Source organism: Ursus arctos, unplaced genomic scaffold (assembly GCF_023065955.2).
Source record: "Ursus arctos isolate Adak ecotype North America unplaced genomic scaffold, UrsArc2.0 scaffold_20, whole genome shotgun sequence".
NCBI classification, from domain to species: Eukaryota; Metazoa; Chordata; class Mammalia; order Carnivora; family Ursidae; genus Ursus; species Ursus arctos.
This window is the reverse complement of record NW_026622875.1, coordinates 28,258,863-28,279,875: the sequence shown is the minus strand read 5'-3', so window position 1 is coordinate 28,279,875 and position 21,013 is coordinate 28,258,863. Positions and strand designations below refer to the sequence as shown.

Here is a 21,013-nt window from a genome sequence, read left to right as displayed (position 1 = left end):
AAATACCTGAACTTTTTAATAGCCAGGTTAAACAAATTAAGAAGGCATTATTTGCTTCTAAATTATATTATAAACATCTCTATTTCCTACTCTATTGTCTGTGTTTCCTTAGAAATAACAGTAAAGAACACCTTGCCTAATTTAGTTGTTAGGTCTAATAGTTGTTTCCACTTCTGATGTTAGGGAAAACAATACAAACTTAAATAAATTATGAAGATAATTTAAAAAATAAGAGGAATATTTCTGCCCGATTCATCTTGCTTCATGTCTCACTGTGATGATATGGAAACTGTGTTTCAGTCTTCAGAGCTAATGACAGATTGCCAATGGTCATAAATGGTTTATATCAGGAATTAGCAAATTTTGTTCTTACAAGGCCAGATGATAAATATTTTAGGTTTTGCAGGGTAAAAAGTTGTTATAGTTGTAACTGTAAAAAGTTACGATTACTCAATCAGAAGGGGGAATGAAACATGAGAGACTATGGACTATGAGAAACAAACTGAGGACTTCAGAGGGGAGGGGGGTGGGGGAATGGGATAGACCGGTGATGGGTAGTAAGGAGGGCACGTATTGCATGGTGCACTGGGTGTTATACACAACTAATGAATCATCGAGCCTTACATCGGAAACCGGGGATGTACTGTATGGTGACTAACATAATATAATAATAATAATAAAAAAATCATTAAAAAAAAAAAAAAGTTACGATTACTCAATGCTTGCCTCATATGAAAGCAGCCATAGATAATATGTAAACTAACAGGCCTGGCTGTGTTCCAGTAAAACCTCACTTACAAAAACAGATGGCTGACCCTCTGATCTAGACCAGTGCTTTCAGCAAAATTGTTACTTCACACGCTATTTTGTTAATTTGTGGGAGTGATTTTGGTTGTTACAATAATGTGTTTAAGGTCAAGGAATGCTAGAAATTCTGAGGAACAGTTATACATATAGTTATCCCTTATCTTGCATGATCTTCTAATGTCCTGACACAAATTCAGAGGTTAAAAAAAATTTGTTTATAATTAGATGAGTCTGAGGCCTGTTTTACTTATAAACTAAGTGGGGTTTTTTTTTTTCAGTTTAAATATACACTAATATATCCAACATTCAACTACTAAGCAACTGATGGAAGACTATACTTTGCTTAATTTATAACTCTGCCAAATTGTGAACAACTCTTGGTAAAGTGCTCTTACCGACAGAAATGCTGCTCATGGTATCTTAAGTCTCTGTATCTGTTTTAGCCTTGTGGCTGCAGCATTTTAAGTGATTTTACATATGTATGTAAACATATGAATACTCTGTTTCCTTCCATTGTCATCAGGCACAGGCATTTATGTACTAAACATATATTCTATGATTATGTGCCTTCTGATGACTTTCATTTTTTAAAATTATAAAAGTAGTTAAGTTATGGGCTGCCTAGGTGGCTCAGTTGGTAAGTGTCAGACTCTTGATCTCAGCTCAGGCCTTGATCTCAGGGTCATGAGTTCAAGCCCTGCATTGGGCTCCACATTGGGCATGGCACCCACTTAAAAAAAAAAAAGGAGTTGTATTTGTGAAATCCTTTTAGAAGAGGTAATGTTATGACCTGCTGAGGAGATCTGGCCTAGACATCTAACTGTAGGAAGTGCAGTGTCAGATGATCTCTTCAGGATGTTCAGGTTCTAGCTCATGGATGGGAACGAGTGGGACAGTTTCAGTTGAGAACAGGTTACTCTATGAACATATAAAAACTGTAACCTCTACATATTAAAGTGTTCTTCTCTCAACTATCAGCAGTCTGAGAAATCCCTTTCAGGAACAGATTTTTTTTAAAAAAAGATTTATTTATTTAGAGAGTAAGCATGTGCACAAGGTGGAGGTGGAGGGACAGAGGGAGAGGGAGACAAAGTCTTAAGCAGACTCCCTGCTGAGTGCAGAGCCCGATGTAGGGCTCAATCTCATGACACTGAGATCACAGCAAAAACCAAGAGATGGATGTTTAACTGATTGTACCACCCGGTGCCCCCCAAGGAATAGATTTAAGCAAACTTTTTTTTTCTTTTTTTTTAAGATTTTATTTATTTATTTGACAGAGACAGCCAGCGAGAGAGGGAACACAAGCAGGGGGAGTGGGAGAGGAAGAAGCAGGCTCATAGCAGAGGAGCCCGATGTGGGGCTTGATCCCACAACGCCGGGATCACGCCCTGAGCCGAAGGCAGACGCTTAACCGCTGTGCCACCCAGGCACCCCAGATTTAAGCAAACTTTTAATCAGCTAAATCTTACTTAGGAATTTCAGCAACAGATTCTATTTTTCACACTGAGAGGACTGGCGTTTTAAGTCTTATTAAAATTCAAGTTCTATAGGTTCCTTTTATGTCTTATACCAAGTCCACATGCAAAGAGAATATACAATAAAGCATTCAATTTTGACAAATATATACACCCTCACAGGACTCTTGTGAGAATGAAATGAGATAAAGCATGGGTCATACTAAGAGTTCAGCAACTGGTAAAAGGTAATATGAATATAATAATATGTAATCATATAGTAGATATTATATAATAATATACAGAACAGGTAATACAAATATTAGTTCTAACAAGTAAGAAAGCTTTTCTTTTCTACAACACATTAAACACATTAAGATGCTTATAACTACCTCAGATACATTTTATTTTTATTCTCCTGATCTTATTTATCAAATAGAAAGCTAACCAAAATAACACTTCCCAAAGGGGAAGATAAAGCCACACCTATTTCTCAAACTGTCTGTTACTTATAGAACCAATCATTATGCTATCTACAAACGGCTGAATACAAGTCATCAAGAAAGCTAGCACCGCAGACAGTGGAGTACGATGGACTCAGGACTGGCTGGCATGGGTAACGCTCTCTCAATCCCTGGCACACATGCCACCTATGCTAGAGGCCTATCTCTAGCTTGGCTGTCAGCTGGAGGGCAGATCTGATAATCTATGTCTCCAAAATAGTGAAAATGAATAGAAATTAAACCATTCTACAAACGACCATTGGATTCCAGGAGGGCTGCAGTACTGCTCACAGAAGAGCTCTACTCTGAAACTCACTAAGGTACAAATACGTTTACCCTCACACCTCATATCTCATATGAGTGAATGTCCTATGAATCTTTTATTAAATGTATTAGGCAAGGATTCTTCTAGACTGTACTCATAATTCATGGAACCCAAGTTTCCTAGCAAAATAGGTTTTCAAATATTGGTTGCACATACCCTAAAAAATACACATATCAACGTGAATTGATAATGGAAGACGGTATTTTTCAAGGATGTAGTAAATGAAAAATCAACTGGAGATACTGCAGACAATACGACATGCTAAAAGGCAAAATACATGTTCCTTTGTGGATGCTCACAATAGCTTTAGCTTTTCTTATATATTTAGACAATATCAGTACCAAAACAGAAAGATGTGTCAACTACCTGTAATCTGCTCCTAGAGAGGCTGCAATTCCATTCAGTTCACCCTGCTTCTTACTGAGTTTCTTACTCACACATACCACTACCTTGTCAAGTGGCTTTGGGGCTTCTTCCTGTCCATGGAAAAGAAAAGAAACAGATCAACTATTATTGTTTGAAATATTTTATCTACGACTTGCTTTTAGTAAGAGATCTAATTCTACCTTCTCCGATTGGGCATCCTTCAGCTGAGGGCTGGCAGACAGAGCAACAGCATTTCGAGAGCTATTTGCCAAAGCAAGTTTCAAGTTTCTGACAATGACTTCTGAAAGCGGCGTACTCAGTTTTCTTTTCTGCTGGCTAGGACCTCCTGGAGTTTCCAAGGCTGCAAGCGCATCCTATATGTGTGTCAGGGGAGAGAAAGGGGGAGAAAGAAAAGTAGGAGGAAGAGGAGAAAAGGACAGAAGGAAAGAAGAGGGGACAGAAGGGAAAAGGGAGATAAACAGTACAGGGAAAGAGAAAAAGGAAAGGTGAAGACAGAAGAGAGATAAACCTCAAAATTAACTGGATTACAGCTTTAGTCTCTTCCAGTTTTCCTCCAAACAAAAGAATGAAATATTATCTGCATCTGAACATAATAAAGAAAAAAAATTTCATACTGTCCAGCCAATGGGTTTGAAGAGACTAATAACATGCTCAGCTGTGCTCACCGTATTGGGCTGAATCTTAGAGTAGGAGGTGCAGTTAAAATTAAGGACATCAAAAAGCAAAATGAACAAACAATAAACACAGAAGGAAACAAGCAAGGATGGATACAAGCAAGATCTGAACTGGAAGGTCAATAAGTCGACTGAGCTGAGAATTGCGAAAAATCCTCAAAAGGACAAAATATATTCCTGTTCCCAAGCCACCCACAGTTCCCTCATGAGAAGGGGCCACTGTTATTCACGCCACTGCTGCTCACTCTCTTTTCCATCTGTATAGTATTCCATGCGCACAGCTGACTGTATTCACCACTGCTCAACTGAGGAGTATTTAGATTAACAACCTTTTGCCAGTAAGATCCAACAAACACACACCATTTTTACATGTAAGAGTAAACGGAAACATTTAAGCAAAATTTATGTAACAACGTTGACATTCTCGCGAGCAAAGCATTAGAGTGTTTCCCAACATGTTTGACAGCACAGTGGGTAATCGGATTTTTCTTTTTTGCCCATCTGATAGGTTAAAAATTTAACTGTATGCTTTAATTTTCAACCCTGTTATAGTAAATGAGATTAAACATCTTTATGCATGTATAATATTTCTATTCAATTTTTTTGTGACGGCTATCTCTTCCTAAGTTCTGTCCATTTTCCCCATTGGTTGGACCTTATTTTTTAAAAAAAGATTTTATTTATTTAGAGAGAGAGCGAGCATGCAGGGGGAGAGGGAGAATCTCAAGCTGACTCTGAACTGAGCACGAGCCAGACACAGGGCTTGATCCTACCACCCTGAGCTCATGACTGAGCTGAAATCCAGAGTCAGACACTTAATGGACTGAGCCATCCAGGCGCCGCCCCCGCTTTGCCTTTTTTTTACTCACTTGCCTGAATATATTTGTATGAGTTTATATGTATACATACCCATTGAGATATACACACATTTGTTCCCAATCTGTTGTCAAATTTTTGCCATGGAGAATTTTTAAATACCTTTATTGCGTATTTATAAAATCTGCAATTGAATGTGGAGAATTTTTTAATGCTATCAGATTCATATGAATCTTTTATTTCCTTTGAGGTATATAACTATAACATATATAGTTAGAAAGGCCTTCCTAATGCTGGGATTATTGAAAAACTAACTCTTTCATGACCTGTTCTATAATTTTTACGCCTTCTTTTCTTGTATTTAAATATCTAATCCTCCGAAATGTATTCTGATGTAAGGCGTGAGTTTTCATTGCAACTGTTTTCTCAGATGGTTGCCCACAGTTGCCTGATTTGAATGCCACCTTTATCATATAACACATTCTCCTATCTATGGGGGTGTAATCTTGTGTATTAATAGGAGGACTCATGTGATGACACACTGCTTCAACTACTACAACTTCACACAACGCTTGAATAACTCGTAGGGCTAGTGCCTACCCTCAATTATTCTTTTCAGATTTTTAAAAAAAGATTTTATGTATTTATTTGAGCGAGCGAGGGAGGGAGAGAGAGAGAGAGAGAGCTGGGGGAGAGGAAGAAGCAGACTCCCTGCTGAGCTGGAAGCCTGATGTGGGAGATCGATCCCAGGACCCTGGGGTCATGACCAGAGCTGATGGCAGATGCTTATTAACCCACTGAGCCACCCAGGGACCCCTACACTTATTTTTTCTATCTTGAAAGCAAAACAACCTTCTTCTGACTCTACTGTGCTCTACAGCAACCACCCCATTTCTTGGTTCATCCTTACAGGTAAGATTCCTCAAATGCACTGTTTATTTCAATGTCTATAAACTTCTCTCATTCCCATATGAATCTATACTGGCTTCCACTTCCACCATGTCATGAAAACCCTTTCTGTTAAGATCACCAGTGACCTCCATAATGCTAAATCCAGTGGTCAATTTTCTGTTCTCGCCTTTCTTGACTTTCAGCAGCATCTGACACAGTTAATTATTCTTCCTCAAATATTTTCTTATGTGGCCTCTACGACAATCTCTAGGCTCTTTCTCTTCCCTCACTGGTGGCTCCTTCTGTCTCCCATGCTGGTTCCTCCTCTAAATGTGAACCCCTCAGAGTGTTCCTTGGACATTTTTCTTCTCTTGCTCTCTTGGCATCTATTCTCATATGGCTTTAAATATTACCTACGAACTCAAATCTCCAAATTTCTTTCTCTAGCCCAGATCATTACCCAAACTTCAAGCTATGTAGGTAACTGCCTATTTGACAACAGTACTTGGATATCTAACAGGCATCTCAAATTTTATGTGTCAAAAATACAAATTCTTGATCTGAGGCCCTGATCCCAACCTGTTCCATTCAACTCAGTTGACTGGCAGCTCCATTCTTCTAATCTCTCAGACCAAAAATTTGGAGAAGAATTCAAATTCCAAACATTTAAATACCTGCCATGTACTAGGGAAAACTGATGGAGAACAATCATTACCTAGACATACCCTTATAAAATTATTACACTTTAAAGATAAGAGAAAACTCCACATGGCCTTCAGGCAAAAAAGATGAAATAACTTACAAAAACAACATAGATTGGCATCAGAATTTTCAAAAACAATATATACAAAGAAAGGCAGCAGTGGAGTAGCATTTTCAGGAAACTCAAGAAAAAAAAAATGCAAACCAAGAACAGTACATCCAAACAATCTGTTGAACAATCAAGGCTTTGGTAAAGGTTTTGAATGTGCAGAACTCAAGAAGTATTGTGCACGTGTCCTTCCTGAGTATTCTAGAGGACCATCCTACCAACACGACAGGGAAACTTCACAAAGGACTGATAGTGAGCATTTCATATATTTGATTGTAGAGTTAAGACTGAACAAGAATGAGGTCCATGGGTTAAAAAATATATATAAATAATTTATTATCTGACAAAGTAGATAAATTTAATGAAAAACAGTGGAAGAGAGAAAATGGAGAAACAGAATAAGATCACTGACTGCAACAGAAGCAATAAGTAGGGGTCAAAACATATAATTTACAACTGACAAAAGGTTAAGTAAGAAGGGGGTTTAAGGGCACCGTAAGAATAAAACTAACAAACCCTTTCCTAAATAAGAAAAGGAAAAACAAAAACAGAGGACACGATACTTGAAGAAACATGTAACATACACACATACATAACATAAATTACAATATATGACAGAACTGAGACCAAATATAAATCATATTAAATGTGAATGGGCTTAAGTCACCTGGTTGAAAGAAAAAGATTTTTAAAATGGCTCAGAAAGCAAAACTCAATTCTATGCTCAATTCTACCTGTAAAATACAGCAATCCCCAAAGGCTAAAATGAAGGAATGCACAGGATTATAAGGCAAATGAAAATCAAAAGATAGTACGGATTGAAATCCTGATACCAAAGTAGACTTCAAGCCAAAAAGTATTAAATGAAAAAAAGAACACATTCCAAGTCACATTAATAGCTATGAATATCTATGCGCTAATTAAATAGCCATCACCCATCTAAAACAAAACCACGTGAGATGCAAGAAACAGAAACACACCATATTAGGATACTTGAAAATAACTCTTAGTATGAGTTGAGTTAAATGAACAAAAAATGGGAAAGGATATAAAAGATTTAAACAACAATCAGTAAGTCAGATCGTCTGTGTGTATGTGTGTTTGTGTGTGTGTGTAGAAAAGACTATCCATGTTGGAGAATATATCTTCTCATAAAATGTTCTCAAAAATCAAGAAATGTTCTCAAAAATTGATCATATATCAGGGCATAAAGATCAGTAAGTACTATGAAGTAGAAATATTACAAACGACAGTTTGATCACAATGTAATAAAATAAGAAATTAAAAACAAAACAAAGTCCATCTGGAAAGTGATGAAAACTCTATCTTATTTTTTTTAAGATTTTATTTATTTATTTGACAGAGAGAGAGACAGCCAGCGAGAGAGGGAACACAAGCAGGGGGAGTGGGAGAGGAAGAAGCAGGCTCCCAGCGGAGGAGCCTGATGCGGGGCTCGATCCCAGAATCCCAGGATCACGCCCTGAGCCGAAGGCAGACGCTTAATGACTGAGCCACCCAGGCGCCCCGAAAACTCTATTTCTGAATAAAGGGTATTTGAGTATTCCTTCTAGTATTTTTATTTTGCAACTTTTTGTAAGTCAGAATTATTTCCAAGTGAAAAGTAAAACAACAATAACGACAACAACAACAACAAACAAAACCAACTTAAAATTCCTTGTTGGCAAGGATGGGGGACGCTGGGTGCTCAACACATTACTAGTAGGAGTATAAACTGGTACAACCACAATATGACCCAGCAATTTCACTTTTGGGCATATACCAAAAAGAAATGCATGCACACATATTCCAAGAGACATGCACAAGAATGTCTACGTGATTGGTAAGAGCAAAAATCTTGTAGCCATCTAAATGCTCATCAACAAGGATATGTAAATTGTGGCGTGCCCATTTAATGGAATATTCTGCAGCAATGAAACCAATTAGCTAAAGTTACAGGAACATGGACACAGCTTTCAAACAAAGGCTGAACAAAAAAAGACTCAGAATATATATTATAATTTCATGTCTAAAAGTAAAAAAAACAAGCATAACAAAGCTAGTGTTAGAAGTCAGGAGTGTTACCTCTGGGAGGAAGGAGGAAACAATGAAGGAGAGGCATTAAGAAGGCTCTATGGCACTGGCAATGATCTCCTTCTGAACAGGTACAGTGATTTTCCACCTGTTAATTCTAACATTTCATTTAGCAGCACATTTGTTGTACTTTTTTGATGTATGTCAATTAAAAATTAAGTAGGAGATTATTTAAATATGAGGTCTAACATGTGTTCAATTTTGAGATTATTTCATGGGCCCTTCTGTCTTCAGAGTAAAAAATTCAGTATACCATATTACATCAATTTGAAGAACCACTGGAATGTAAGATGAGGTACCATTTTATGTATTACCAAAAAGAAAAAAAAAAAAAGAAAAAGTCCCCCAAACCGACCCCCCCCAAAAGAAAGAAAAACACAGCTAAGTAAACTATGACTCTAAATGATAAAACTTTTAAATGTGTTTTGTGCCTTCACTGAGACTATTTTAGAACCGTCAGCTTTCTACAAGGTATCTAAAGAAGAATGGTGTCAATGACTGGGAATATTTCTGCTATTTTCTTGTTTCTTAGTATTATTTCATTTATTATTCAAAAGCGTCTGTGAGGGGCGCCTGGGTGGCACAGCGGTTGGGCGTCTGCCTTCGGCTCAGGGGTGATCCCGGCTTTATGGGATCGAGCCCCACATCAGGCTCCTCCACTAGGAGCCTGCTTCTTCCTCTCCCACTCCCCCTGCTTGTGTTCCCTCTCTCGCTGGCTGTCTCTATCTCTGTCGAATAAATAAATAAAATCTTAAAAAAAGAACAAAGAGTCTGTGAGCTACAAGACCTTAGAGATCATCTAGATACACTCCATGATTTTATAGATGGGGATAATGGAGCCCAAAGAGGCTGACCTGCCTTAAGCAGCAAGAAGCCAAGCAGAAGCCTGATTCTAGATCTCAGTTCTCAAACCAGTGGTTTTTCTCTATTTCTTAAGGCATAATGAGCAGTGTTAATTGTAGTACAAAATGTTACTTTTTCGAGCAAAGGTTTTGCTTGGTGAAAACTAGCCAAAGTATCGTTTTATATTTATTTTCTGAAAATGAACAATATGTAAATTTTATAAACCTACTCCTAAACACACCAGTAAAAATTATTAGAATGTTGCTTTATTTTTTTTAAGTAGGCTCCATGCCCAGCATGTAGCCCAACACTGGGCTTGAACTCCTGACCCTGAGATCAAGAATCAGACACTTAACCAACTGAGCCACGCAGGCACCCCAGAATGTTGCTTCTTAATACCCTATCAGCAAAACTCCAATAGATGACAAGTACAAATAGTGAAGAAAATCATTTTTGGGGATAAGAGGAAACCATTTATTGTCAAATAAGCTCTTGATTTATGAATGAATTTCTCAGAAAGGGAGCCATCCTCCAGTGCTCAGGAGAGCAAACAAAGATGCAGACTTAACTCTTCTTTTCAAGGGAAATGACTTCAAAATAAGGTGATAACAGACACATTCTTGGAAAGCAAGCACTGAGTGTACTGCTAGAATCAAAACATAAGTAGCAATGGGTTTATATCATCGTTTATAAAATTATTTCATCACACCATTTCATTTGATCCTTAAGATAAATCCGTAAGTTTTCAGAGCAAGTGATATCCTCTTTGTACAAAAGAAAAAGCTTATGCCTGGATATGTTAAATGATCTGTCTAGAGTCATACTGTTCGTGACAGATCTAGGACTTGAACCCACTCCTGATTTCACACCATTTTACCTCCAGCTGTTATCTCAACCCTAAATATATGGTGGGACTCGATAATATGAATCTACCTGCCAGTATCTCTGAAAAACTTACTACCACAAACTTTATAGAGGTGATACAAAATCTGGAGCTTTAACTTTAATATACTACGAATTGTTAATTATTAACTCCAGGACCGTTTTCTATAAACCTTACCTTCACATCAAAGGAAGGCTTGAAGAGTTTGTCCTTGGACAGAAATTTTGATGGTGTATCCAGATGTAAGGAGGGCTCCTTCTGAAGTGGCTGTCCCACTGGTGGGGAAACGGAAACCTGTCTGGTGTGTTGTGAGATCACAGCATGGAAAGCTTTACTCTGGAAGTGGTTCATATCTAAAGGTGTAACGGCTGTTTTCCTGTGAGTTTCCAGGTGTGCAACAGGATGCTCCGGAGTATCTGGATTTAGATTCACCCTGTTGGTTATTTCAGTTTCCAAACTTTGCTCTAAATATAAAATGAAAAGACACAAATGTGAGCCACTGAGGTCATCTTTATCTCCAGAGGCATACACAAAGTGATATTTTTATATCTTGTTAGTTTTCATGTGAATTCTCAAATATACTTTAAATCACAAAGTTATAGACCTACTTTCCAAGAAATAAACCAAATGATGTATTAAAATATACGCTGAGTTAGACAAAGCACATCACTGTAACAATTAATGAAATTAGATTTCCTGTTTCATTTTATTGTAACCTGAAATTTTTTTTTTTTTTTTAAGATTTCATTATTCGATAGAGAGAGCATACAAGCAGGAGGAGCAGTAGAGGGAGAGGGAGAAGCAGGCTTTCCGTTGAGCAGGAAGCCCAATGAGGGGCTTGATTCTAGGACTCTGGGATCATGACCTGAGCCAAAGGCAGAAACTTAACTGACTAAGCCACCCAGGGGTCCCTAATTTGAAATATTTATAATTAACCTCATGATTTGCCAAATATTATATGTGTCATCTTAGTCAACGGCAGAGTTAAAAAAAAAAACAAAACAAAACCGAATTACATGTACTCTGAGTTAACCACAGTGAAGTTTTTACAAAGTTCTTAGTGAAATTTTAATATGACCTAAATGTCACTTTGCCTCAGTTATAAAATTTCCAGTCTGTTTGGGTAAGCAATAATGGCTTTGAGAGCTGTGCCCAAGCTACTAACTCGTCCCTGAAGTTTGCCTAGGGATGCCATCATCTTAGGAGAGGGGGTACTGTGTCCTCCCACCAGCCTTTTTTCAACATTTAACAAAAACACTTACTAGATGGCTATGCCATGCCAGGTCCAATGCTAGACAACGGAAATATATAATGCACAAGACATGCATATTCCTTGCCCTTTCAGAGCTTGTAACTGAGTAGGGAAAGCAAACTAGAACTAGAACACTGGGATCAAAGGTTTAAAGGGGATAATATGAAGGGAGTTTTGGCAAGACAAAGGCCATACTTGGTAGGTCAAGGAAGGCTTCCCAGGGAAAGTGACATCCAAGCTGAGAACTGAAAGATAAGGACAAAGAGGCAAGTATGAGGTGGGCTGGACAAAAGACACAGCAGTCCAAAGATGAGACGAAGAGAGAGCACACCAATGAAATGGTGTGTCAGTGTGAGCCACAGAAGGAACAGTAAACCAGATCCTAGCCCACATTTTAAGACTTCAAACACTGAGACCCCAGTATGCTTCTAGACTGTTTTCTATCTTCCAGCTTTTGGACAGCGCCTGCAGTAGAGAGCAGATACAAATTAAGTATCTGTGCTATGAACACATTTATATTGCCACCTAATAAGGAATGCTCAACAGATGTGCACAACACTCAATGTGAAAAGTAGAAATCAATGACCTTTTCTAAAGATAAGCTTTGACACAATTCATATTCCAGAAACCATCAAATTGTAAAAATACATATAAAAGAACAAAATAAAAGTATTAACCTTCTTTAGTTGACTTTTCAATCAGAAAATGGCTTTCATTTGCTCTCTTTCCCATTCTAGCAGTCTCCAACAGCCAAGATATGGTGACCGCTGGTAAATTCCACTTCTTGGCAGCATCATATTTAGAACCACCTGGTTCTTTCAATACAAGATGTGTACTGGCAAACATGCCTTTCTTTGCATTGGATTTGCGAACAAAGAATTCTTGAACGCTGAAAATTATATTTAAATAGAAGTAAATGGTCATATACACAACTAGCGAGCAAGCTAAGAAGGAAGTTTCTAAAACAACTGCTGTTAGAGTTCTATGTATAATACTCGCTGATGAAAAGTTGATGTATTTACTCATTCTCTTACGAATGCTTACTCTAAGATAAAAATGTATTACTACAGTAAACCTTTTTATAAAAAAATAAGCAAATTAAACTAGACTCTCAAGAAGTAACCAGGTAAATTACCTCCTTAATTAGTCATCACCTAACCACCTTGGCCCTTCTTCCCAAGAGGAGGTGTGGAATAGCTAGGGAGCACAGAAAGAGTATGAATAACATACCGTATCTTTCTAGTCCGCTGTCTTCCCAAAACATTTTCAGACATAATCTCACTTGATACCCTTAATATTTGTGAAATACCAGTATTTTACAAAATATTGGGTTTTTTCTCAAAGATTTTATTTATTTGTCAGAGAGAGAGTGCACGCACGTGTGTGCACCAAGCAGGGGGAGCAGCAGGTGGAGGGAAAAGCAGGCTCTCCACTGAGCAGGGAGCCCGATGCAGGACCACGGGATCATGACTTGAGCCAAAGGCAGACGCTTAACAGACTGAGCCACCCAGGTGTCTCTTTTACAAAATACTGTAAAGATACAACCTGGGAAAAGATACAATTAAGTGACTTGCGCAAGAGCACAGAATATTAAGCACACAGACCGGGGGCAGAAAGAGAAGTCTGCCACTTGACGTATGAACAGATTTTTTTTTGTTAACAACTTCTGGGTTTTACGCTCTAGTTCCCACTTTTAAGATTCTTTAAATCTCCCACATTTTTCCTAGCACTTTCATGGTTTCATTTTTCACATTTAACTCACTGATCCATTTGGTACTTATTTTGGTATGAGATGTGGCTCTAACTTGATTGAATCCTATTTACTGAATAAGCCATCTCTCTTCTTCAATGACTTGAAATATCACTTTTTTTTTTTTTAAAGATTTTATTTATTTGACAGAGAGAGAGCAAGAGAGAGAGCACAAGCAGGGGGAGAGGCAGAGGGAGAAGCAGGCACCCCACTGAGCAGGGAGCCTAATGCCGGGCTCGATCCCAGACCCTGGGATCTTGACCTGAGCTGAAGGAAGAAGCTTAACTGACGGAGCCACCCAGGCACCCCACTTTTTATTTTATTTTATTTTATTTTTTAAGATTTTATTTATTTATTTGACAGAGAGAGAGACAGCCAGCGAGAGAGAGAACACAAGCAGGGGGAGTGGGAGAGGAAGAAGCAGGCTCATAGCGGAGGAGCCTGATGTGGGGCTCGATCCCATAACGCCAGGATCACGCCCTGAGCCGAAGGCAGACGCTTAACCGCTGTGCCACCCAGGCGCCCCCCCTTTTTTTTTTAAAATAAAGATTTTGTTTATTTATTTGAGAGAAAGAGCACGAGCGGGGGGGAAGGGGAGAGGGAGAAGCAGATTCCCCACTGAGTGTGGAGCCTGATGTGGGCTCAATCCCAGGACCCTGAGGTCATGACCTGAGTTGAAGGCAGATGCTTAACTGACTGAACCACCACCCAGGCACCCCAGAATATCACTTTTATCATACACTAAATTCCTGTTTGCATTTGGGTCTATTTCTAGATTTTCTGTTCGTTCACGGAATTTTCTGCAACGTATTAAAGCCACACTATTATTTAGTGAGGTTTTACAAAATAGATTTAAATAACTATTCTGTTTCAGAATTTTCATGACTTTCCTGGTTGCTAAACTTTTCTTGTGAACTCAAGAATTTAGTTTGCTTTTTCCCTCCCGAAAATATTTGGATGGCATTTTAACTGGGATGTTAAATTTATACGTTAATGTAGGAGACAAAAGAAACTTCTTTATAATTTTTCCAAGAATACGGGTATCTTTTCTACTGTTATCTTAATAGTATTTTATAAGCTTCTGTACCTCTTCCAAGTTTCACATTAAACCTGTTGGTAGGTACTTTCTCTCTCACTGTAAACTTAGTTTTCATTAGCTTTTCTAACTGGTTGTATGAAGGTCAATGATTTCTGTGTATTAATTTGCTACATAGCCACTTTACTGAATTTTTCTCCAGGCATTGCTTTAGTTTACCCCATGGAACTTGGTGTCATACTTTTGCTATTGTTACTTTCTAGATTTTCTGCAACTTCAGTTTTTTCCAAAAAGCTTTTTATTGTTTAGCATAATTCAAATACAGAACACAGCAAAAGAGGGAATACAAAACTCAGTGAATTATTATAAAGTGAAAAACCTTTGTATCTACCACCTACATCAGATGACAGAATCTTGCCAGCCACTCTAGAACCTCTCCAATGTGTCCCTTACTCAATTACAACCCCTCAACTCCCTTCTTAGTAGTAGCCACTATTTGAATATTTACGGCAATCACTTCCTTACCTTTCTTTAGTTTTATCAGACAGTGCATTCTTAATAGTTGTTTGTTTTTTTTTTTTGTCTTTTAGCTTATAGGCTCTGTTCTCCATCCTATCCCCTTCATACATATTTGTTGAAGACACTGTATTATTTATAACATAAAGTTATCTCAGAGTCTGGATTTTGCTAACTGCATTTCTGTGCTATAGTTTAACATGTTATTCTCCTACTTCCTATAAATTAGTATTTGAATCTAGAGGCTTCATCAGATTGAGAGGTTTTATCATTTAGGTAAGGCCACTTTAAGGCGGTACTATGTTCTTCCGCAGGAGACATATAGTGTCTGTTTTCCTCTTTATTATGTGACCACTGATTTTCAGGGCCTAGATGTTTTCATTCATTAGGAATTATAGCCCTATCCTTTTTTTTTATTTGTTGGAATACCACTTAAAGGGAAACTTTGTCTTACCCATTATTATGGTACTCTGATACAGATTATATAGGAAAGGCAGGATAAATACTTGATCCTTTCTTATCTGACAGCTTTCAAAATAATGGGCTGGTTTTCCAGCATCTTTCAAATGTGACCAATTAGCTTTGTTTGGTGTCATTACAAAATCATGATTTAAACATTATTTGATGTGTTTGGATATACTGCCATTACTCTCCCTAGTAATATTTAAATTTTCCTGTCTTTGGCCAGTGGAGGTCCTTTTGACACAACTTCCTTAGTAGTCCTTGCTATCTGGCCTGACAAAATGTTCCAGGCTCACTGGCACATTTTCTGCCCCAGATCTGGAATATTTTTTTTTAAAAGACTTTGAGAGAGAGAGTGGAGAGAGTGAGCAAGTGAGCATGAGCACGAGTGGGGAGGAGGGGGTAGAGGGAGAGGGAGAAGCAGGCTCCCCACTGAGCAGGGAGCATGATGTGGGGCTTGATCCCAGCACACTGGGATCATGACCTGAGCCAAAGGCAGACGCCTAACGGGCTGAACAACCCAGGTGCTCCTAAAATTAATCATTTCTTTACATTTTAGTTTGTTTTAGCAGGAAATGGTATTTTAGGATCAAAATCTGGGCACTGGGATTGCTTATTACCATTGTGTTGATAATGATTTCTAAGCTTATAAATGGGTTTGAATTCCTCTTGGAACCGAGAGTTATGAAATAGTTCTAAAATGTCCAGTTTAGGGGCACCTGGGTGGCACAGTTGTTAAGCATCTGCCTTTGGCTCAGGGCGTGATCCGGCGCTATGGGATCGAGCCCCACATCAGGCTCCTCCGCTAGAAGTCTGCTTCTTCCTCTCCCACTCCCCCTGCTTGTGTTCCCTCTCTCGCTGGCTGTCTCTCTCTGTCAAATAAATAAAATCTAAAAAAAAATAAATAAATAAAATGTCCAGTTTATAAGGTCTTTTCATTTTCTATTTACACTATTCATTTCTAGTCTTTTTGCATGATTAGAGAGTATGGACTGCACTCTTTCTACTTTAGGGAATTTACTGAGGTTTTCTTTGTGGCTAATTTCTTTATAGGCAATGTTTATAAGTGTTCTACAGGCACTCAAAAAAGTATTTTACTGTTTCAAGGTAGATCATACTACTGAAATCTAGATCCTTCCCTGTTTTCTATGTGATCCCTTATGAAGAAAAAGATGGGAATTAAAGTCTCCTACAAGTAACGCATTTTTGTTGATTGCACCTTGTATCTCCTATTGTTTTTGTCTTATGAATGATAGTCATGTCCTTTTTGATATATATATATACATATATATATATCATATATATATATACATATATATATATCATATATATATATATCTTCAGTGATATATATATATATACATATATATGTATATATATATATATCTTCAGTGTGAATAGCTATTTACAGCACTCTTCTTTTTCCTACTTAATGCCTTTTCATTTGAATCCAAACTTGTCTGCCATTAGAACTGCAACCCCTCCTTTCCTTTTGTTTGCTATTTCTTTGACTTACCTTTGCCCATTTTTTTTTCAGATGTTCTGAATCAATTTGTTTTAGGTTTGTCTCTTTAAAGTCATTTTAAGTGTTGCTGCAAGATTGAATCTAAAAGAACTTTTTTTAAAAAATATAAAAGTCTAGTTCATTTACATTTACTGATATAATAGTCACATACTTCCTTTTAAAACAGTCACCACCTAAGGTTCACTTAGGGGTTGGGCTAATTTGGATTTTGGAATTAACTTTCAAGTTCATTTTTTTTTCCTTTGCAAGTACTCATTACTGAAAAAAGAATAAATCACCCATATGGCCCATGGAAGGGAATGTGCAAAGTTCAATAATGGCCCTCATATCAGCCTTACGTACTCCCTCTCCTGGTAGGTAAGCACTAATGCCCATGGTCTGAACCTCTGCCAGGTATCCATCTAGTAGTACTGAGCCATCATTAAGGTACACTACACACTACCCATAAATATTATAAAGACACCCAGCCCAATTCCAATTTGAATGTTCACCAATAAGTCAAAACACATAAAAGTACACCATGATAGCAGGTGCACGAAAAATACTACGTACCTTGCTCCAAGGCGATTTGCTAAGAATGTCAACGAATCTTTTTCTGCTCCTGCACACTGGCTGAATGAAATAACACAATCCTCTAACGGAGTCATTCCTGCCATTACTGGGACTGGCATGAAGAGAGGATTTGACTTTGGATCAATTAAAGTCTGATAGTCTATACAAGTTACCTTTTAAAAACAAGAGACACAAGAACAGCAACGTGAAATAAGCAACCAGTGGTTAACACTGGTTTAGTTACAGGAGCAGTAATTTTAGTTTACAGGAAAAGCAAATTTATTTCAATATAACCTGGTGTGTATGCTCATTCTCAATACACTTCATATTATATTAAAAAAATCAATTCATTATACAGGATATTAAGATCAGGCAGGTTTAGCATTTAACTTACTAAATATTGCTGTAAATTTAATTTCTTCCCAATTATTCATTTATAAATTTTCCTCTTAACTCTTGGAAAGTTAAAAAAAAATGATGAAATTACCAGTGTTCAGCCAATAAAAAAGAACAATACAAAAGTGCACGCATGCTTTGGTTGTGAAAAAACAAGGAGGCCTGAAATAGTATGAGATGACCTGGCGTAACTTCTGCTGCTGTGGCCCCAGGGAAACAATAAGCGCTACTCGGCCAGGATCAGGGCCAAGAAGCTTGAGCATTTTTCTATCTTACAATTCCCTTTGCTAAAGGCAAAATCTAAACCTTGCTCAAACACCAATTTACCTAAAATGAAATAAACATTAACACTCTCAGCATCTGATATCCTTCAACACTACCTTTCAACTGCTACAGGGTTTTCTTACCAGCCACGTATTTGTGACAACTTCTCCCGCTGTTGCTTCTACTTCACACCCGAGCAGAGGAACCACGGCATAATCAGCAACAATTCTGCTCTGAAGGGACACGATTTTTCCAGCGTTTTCTCTTATAATATTTGCAATATTAGATTCATTTTCATTACTAAACCCCAAAACAAGGAAACTCTTTTGGCTAAATAAACCTTCTTCAGTAATAGTAGAAGCATCAGGGAGGCAACGAGTGACAGAAGACTGGTTTTCTTCTTGTAGAGAAATACGAGTGGAGTCATTAAAGGGCTCAACTTCAGACTTCACAGCTTCAACTGAAAGAGAAAAAGAAATGTTTTCTAGCAGGTAATTTATCTTACTCTTAAAAGTAACATGAAGCCTGAGAACTGTGACTACACTCACAAAAACTAAGGCTCAGTAAGTACACAATGAGGAAAGGATACGAACCCATCCCATCTTCTTAGCTACCAAGAGTACAGTCATTATTTCCACCTTCCATTAGGAATGACAACAGCAATCATGTCACTGTTCTAGGTATTCCTAGTACACTGGAAACTCCAATTAATTGAAAATTAAGAAGCTCCAATAACTCCCTAGACCTATCTCAGTCCCAAAATCGGTTTTGGTAATTCACAACAGAATTGAGAAAATATCATTAAGGAAGAAAACAGAAGTAATAGCCTAAGTGGTCAAGCCCTTCACATGGAAATAACCACATAAATATAATAAGAGAATTAAGGTTATTGCTTTTTTGTGGTTCCTTATCTTTCAAAAACTCCTAAAATTTTCATATTGAGATTACAGCTGCTTAGCTACTACAAATATGGATTTAAGAGAACTGATGAAGGACCCAAACAAATAGTCTCAACTATTGCATTTCCGACTCAAGTTGGCTGATAGGCAGAAAAAAACCCATAAATGTCAGTAACACATATATAATCCCGAATATGCAATAAACACTGGCGAATCAAGGGTAAAAGTTTAAAAGGTAAAAACTTAGTACTATTTAACATACCACTGGGAGTCAACAAAAAGAAATAAAAGGCTCCAAAATGGCAAGGAAAAAGTCAAACTTTCACTATTTGCAGATGACATGATATAATATGCAGAAAACCTGAAAGACCACCAAAAACTTGCTAGAACTAATACGTGAATTCAGCAAAGTTACAGGATATAAAACCAATGTGCAGAAATCTGTTGCATGTCTATACACCAACAATGAAGCAGCAGAAAAAGAAATCAAGGAATCTCTCTCATCTGCAATTGCACCAAAACCAATAAGATACCTAGGAATAAACCTAACTAAGGAGGTAAAAGATCTGTACTCCGAAAACGAGATCATTTATGAGAGAAGTTGAAGAGCACACAAAGAAATGGAAAACATTCCACGCTCAGAAATTGGAAGAACAGGGGCGCCTGGGTGGCACAGCGGTTAAGCGTCTGCCTTCGGCTCAGGGCGTGATCCCGGCATTACAGGATCGAGCCCCACGTCAGGCTCCTCCACTATGAGCCTGCTTCTTCCTCTCCCACTCCCCCTGCTTGTGTTCCCTCTCTCGGTGGCTGTCTCTATCTCTGTCAAATAAATAAATAAAATCTTTAAAAAAAAAAAATTGGAAAAATAAACATTGTGAAAATGTCCACACTACCCAAAGCAATCTATGTATTTAATGCAATCCCTATCAAAATACCACCAGATTTTTCACAGAGCTAGAACAAACAATCCTAATATTTGTATGGAACCACAAAAGACCCCAAACAGCCAAAGCAATTCTGAAAAAGAAAAACAAAACTGGAGGCATCACAATTCTGGATCTTAAGCTGTATTACAAAGCTGTAGTCATCAAGACAGTATGGTACTGGCACAAAAACAGACATATAGATCAATGGAACAGAACAGAGAACCCAGAAATGGATGCACAACTATATGGTCAACTAATGTTTGACAAAGCAGGAAAGAATATGCAATGGAAAAAAGTCTCTTCAACAAACGGTGTTTGGAAAAGAAAACTGGACAGTAACATGCAGAAAAATGAAACGACCACTTTCTTACACCATACACAAAAATAAATTCAAAATGGATGAAAGACTTAAATGTTGAGACAGAAAACAACCAAAATCCTAGAGGAGAATACAGGCAGCATCCTCTTTGACCTTCGCCTAGCAACTTCTTACTAGACACACTGCTGGAGGCAAGGGAAGCAAAAGCAAAAATGAACTACTGGGACTTCATCAAGATAAAAAAGCTTTTGCACAGCAGAGGAAACAATCAACAAAACTAAAAGGTAGCCTATGGAATGGGAGAAAATATATGCAAATGACATATCAGATAAAGCGTTAGTATTCAAAATCTATAAAGAACTTATCAAACTCAACACCCAAAAAACCAAATAATACAGTAATGAAATGGGCAGAAGACATGAATAGACACTTTTCCAAAGAAGACATCCAGATGGCTAACAGACACATGAAAAGATGCTCAACATCACTCATCATCAGAGAAATACAAATCAAAACTGCAATCAGACACCTCACACCTGTCAGAATGGCTAAAATTAACAAACCAGGAAACGACAGGTGTTGGCAAGGATGCACAGAAAGGGGAACACTCCTACATTGTTGGGAATGGAAA

At 37.8% G+C, this 21,013-nt stretch overlaps 1 protein-coding gene across 8 annotated transcripts in view; it reads right to left on the bottom strand.

The window, feature by feature from the left end:
• TOPBP1 (DNA topoisomerase II binding protein 1) overlaps window positions 1-21,013 on the bottom strand; it is a 67,737-nt gene that overhangs the window by 22,106 nt on the left and 24,618 nt on the right. For 5 of the 8 annotated variants that reach the window (XM_026497045.4, XM_044383417.3, XM_048216272.2 and 2 more), the window contains 6 exons: window positions 18,382-18,698; window positions 17,579-17,751; window positions 12,415-12,626; window positions 10,663-10,949; window positions 3,656-3,829; window positions 3,456-3,565 (listed from right to left, as the gene is read on the bottom strand). In XM_026497045.4, the coding sequence (XP_026352830.3) occupies window positions 3,456-3,565; window positions 3,656-3,829; window positions 10,663-10,949; window positions 12,415-12,626; window positions 17,579-17,751; window positions 18,382-18,698 (1,273 nt within the window). The remainder of the gene's footprint in view (window positions 1-3,455; window positions 3,566-3,655; window positions 3,830-10,662; window positions 10,950-12,414; window positions 12,627-17,578; window positions 17,752-18,381; window positions 18,699-21,013) is intronic. The other 3 variants (XM_048216274.2, XM_044383418.3, XM_048216275.2) reach the window with 1 other exon arrangement.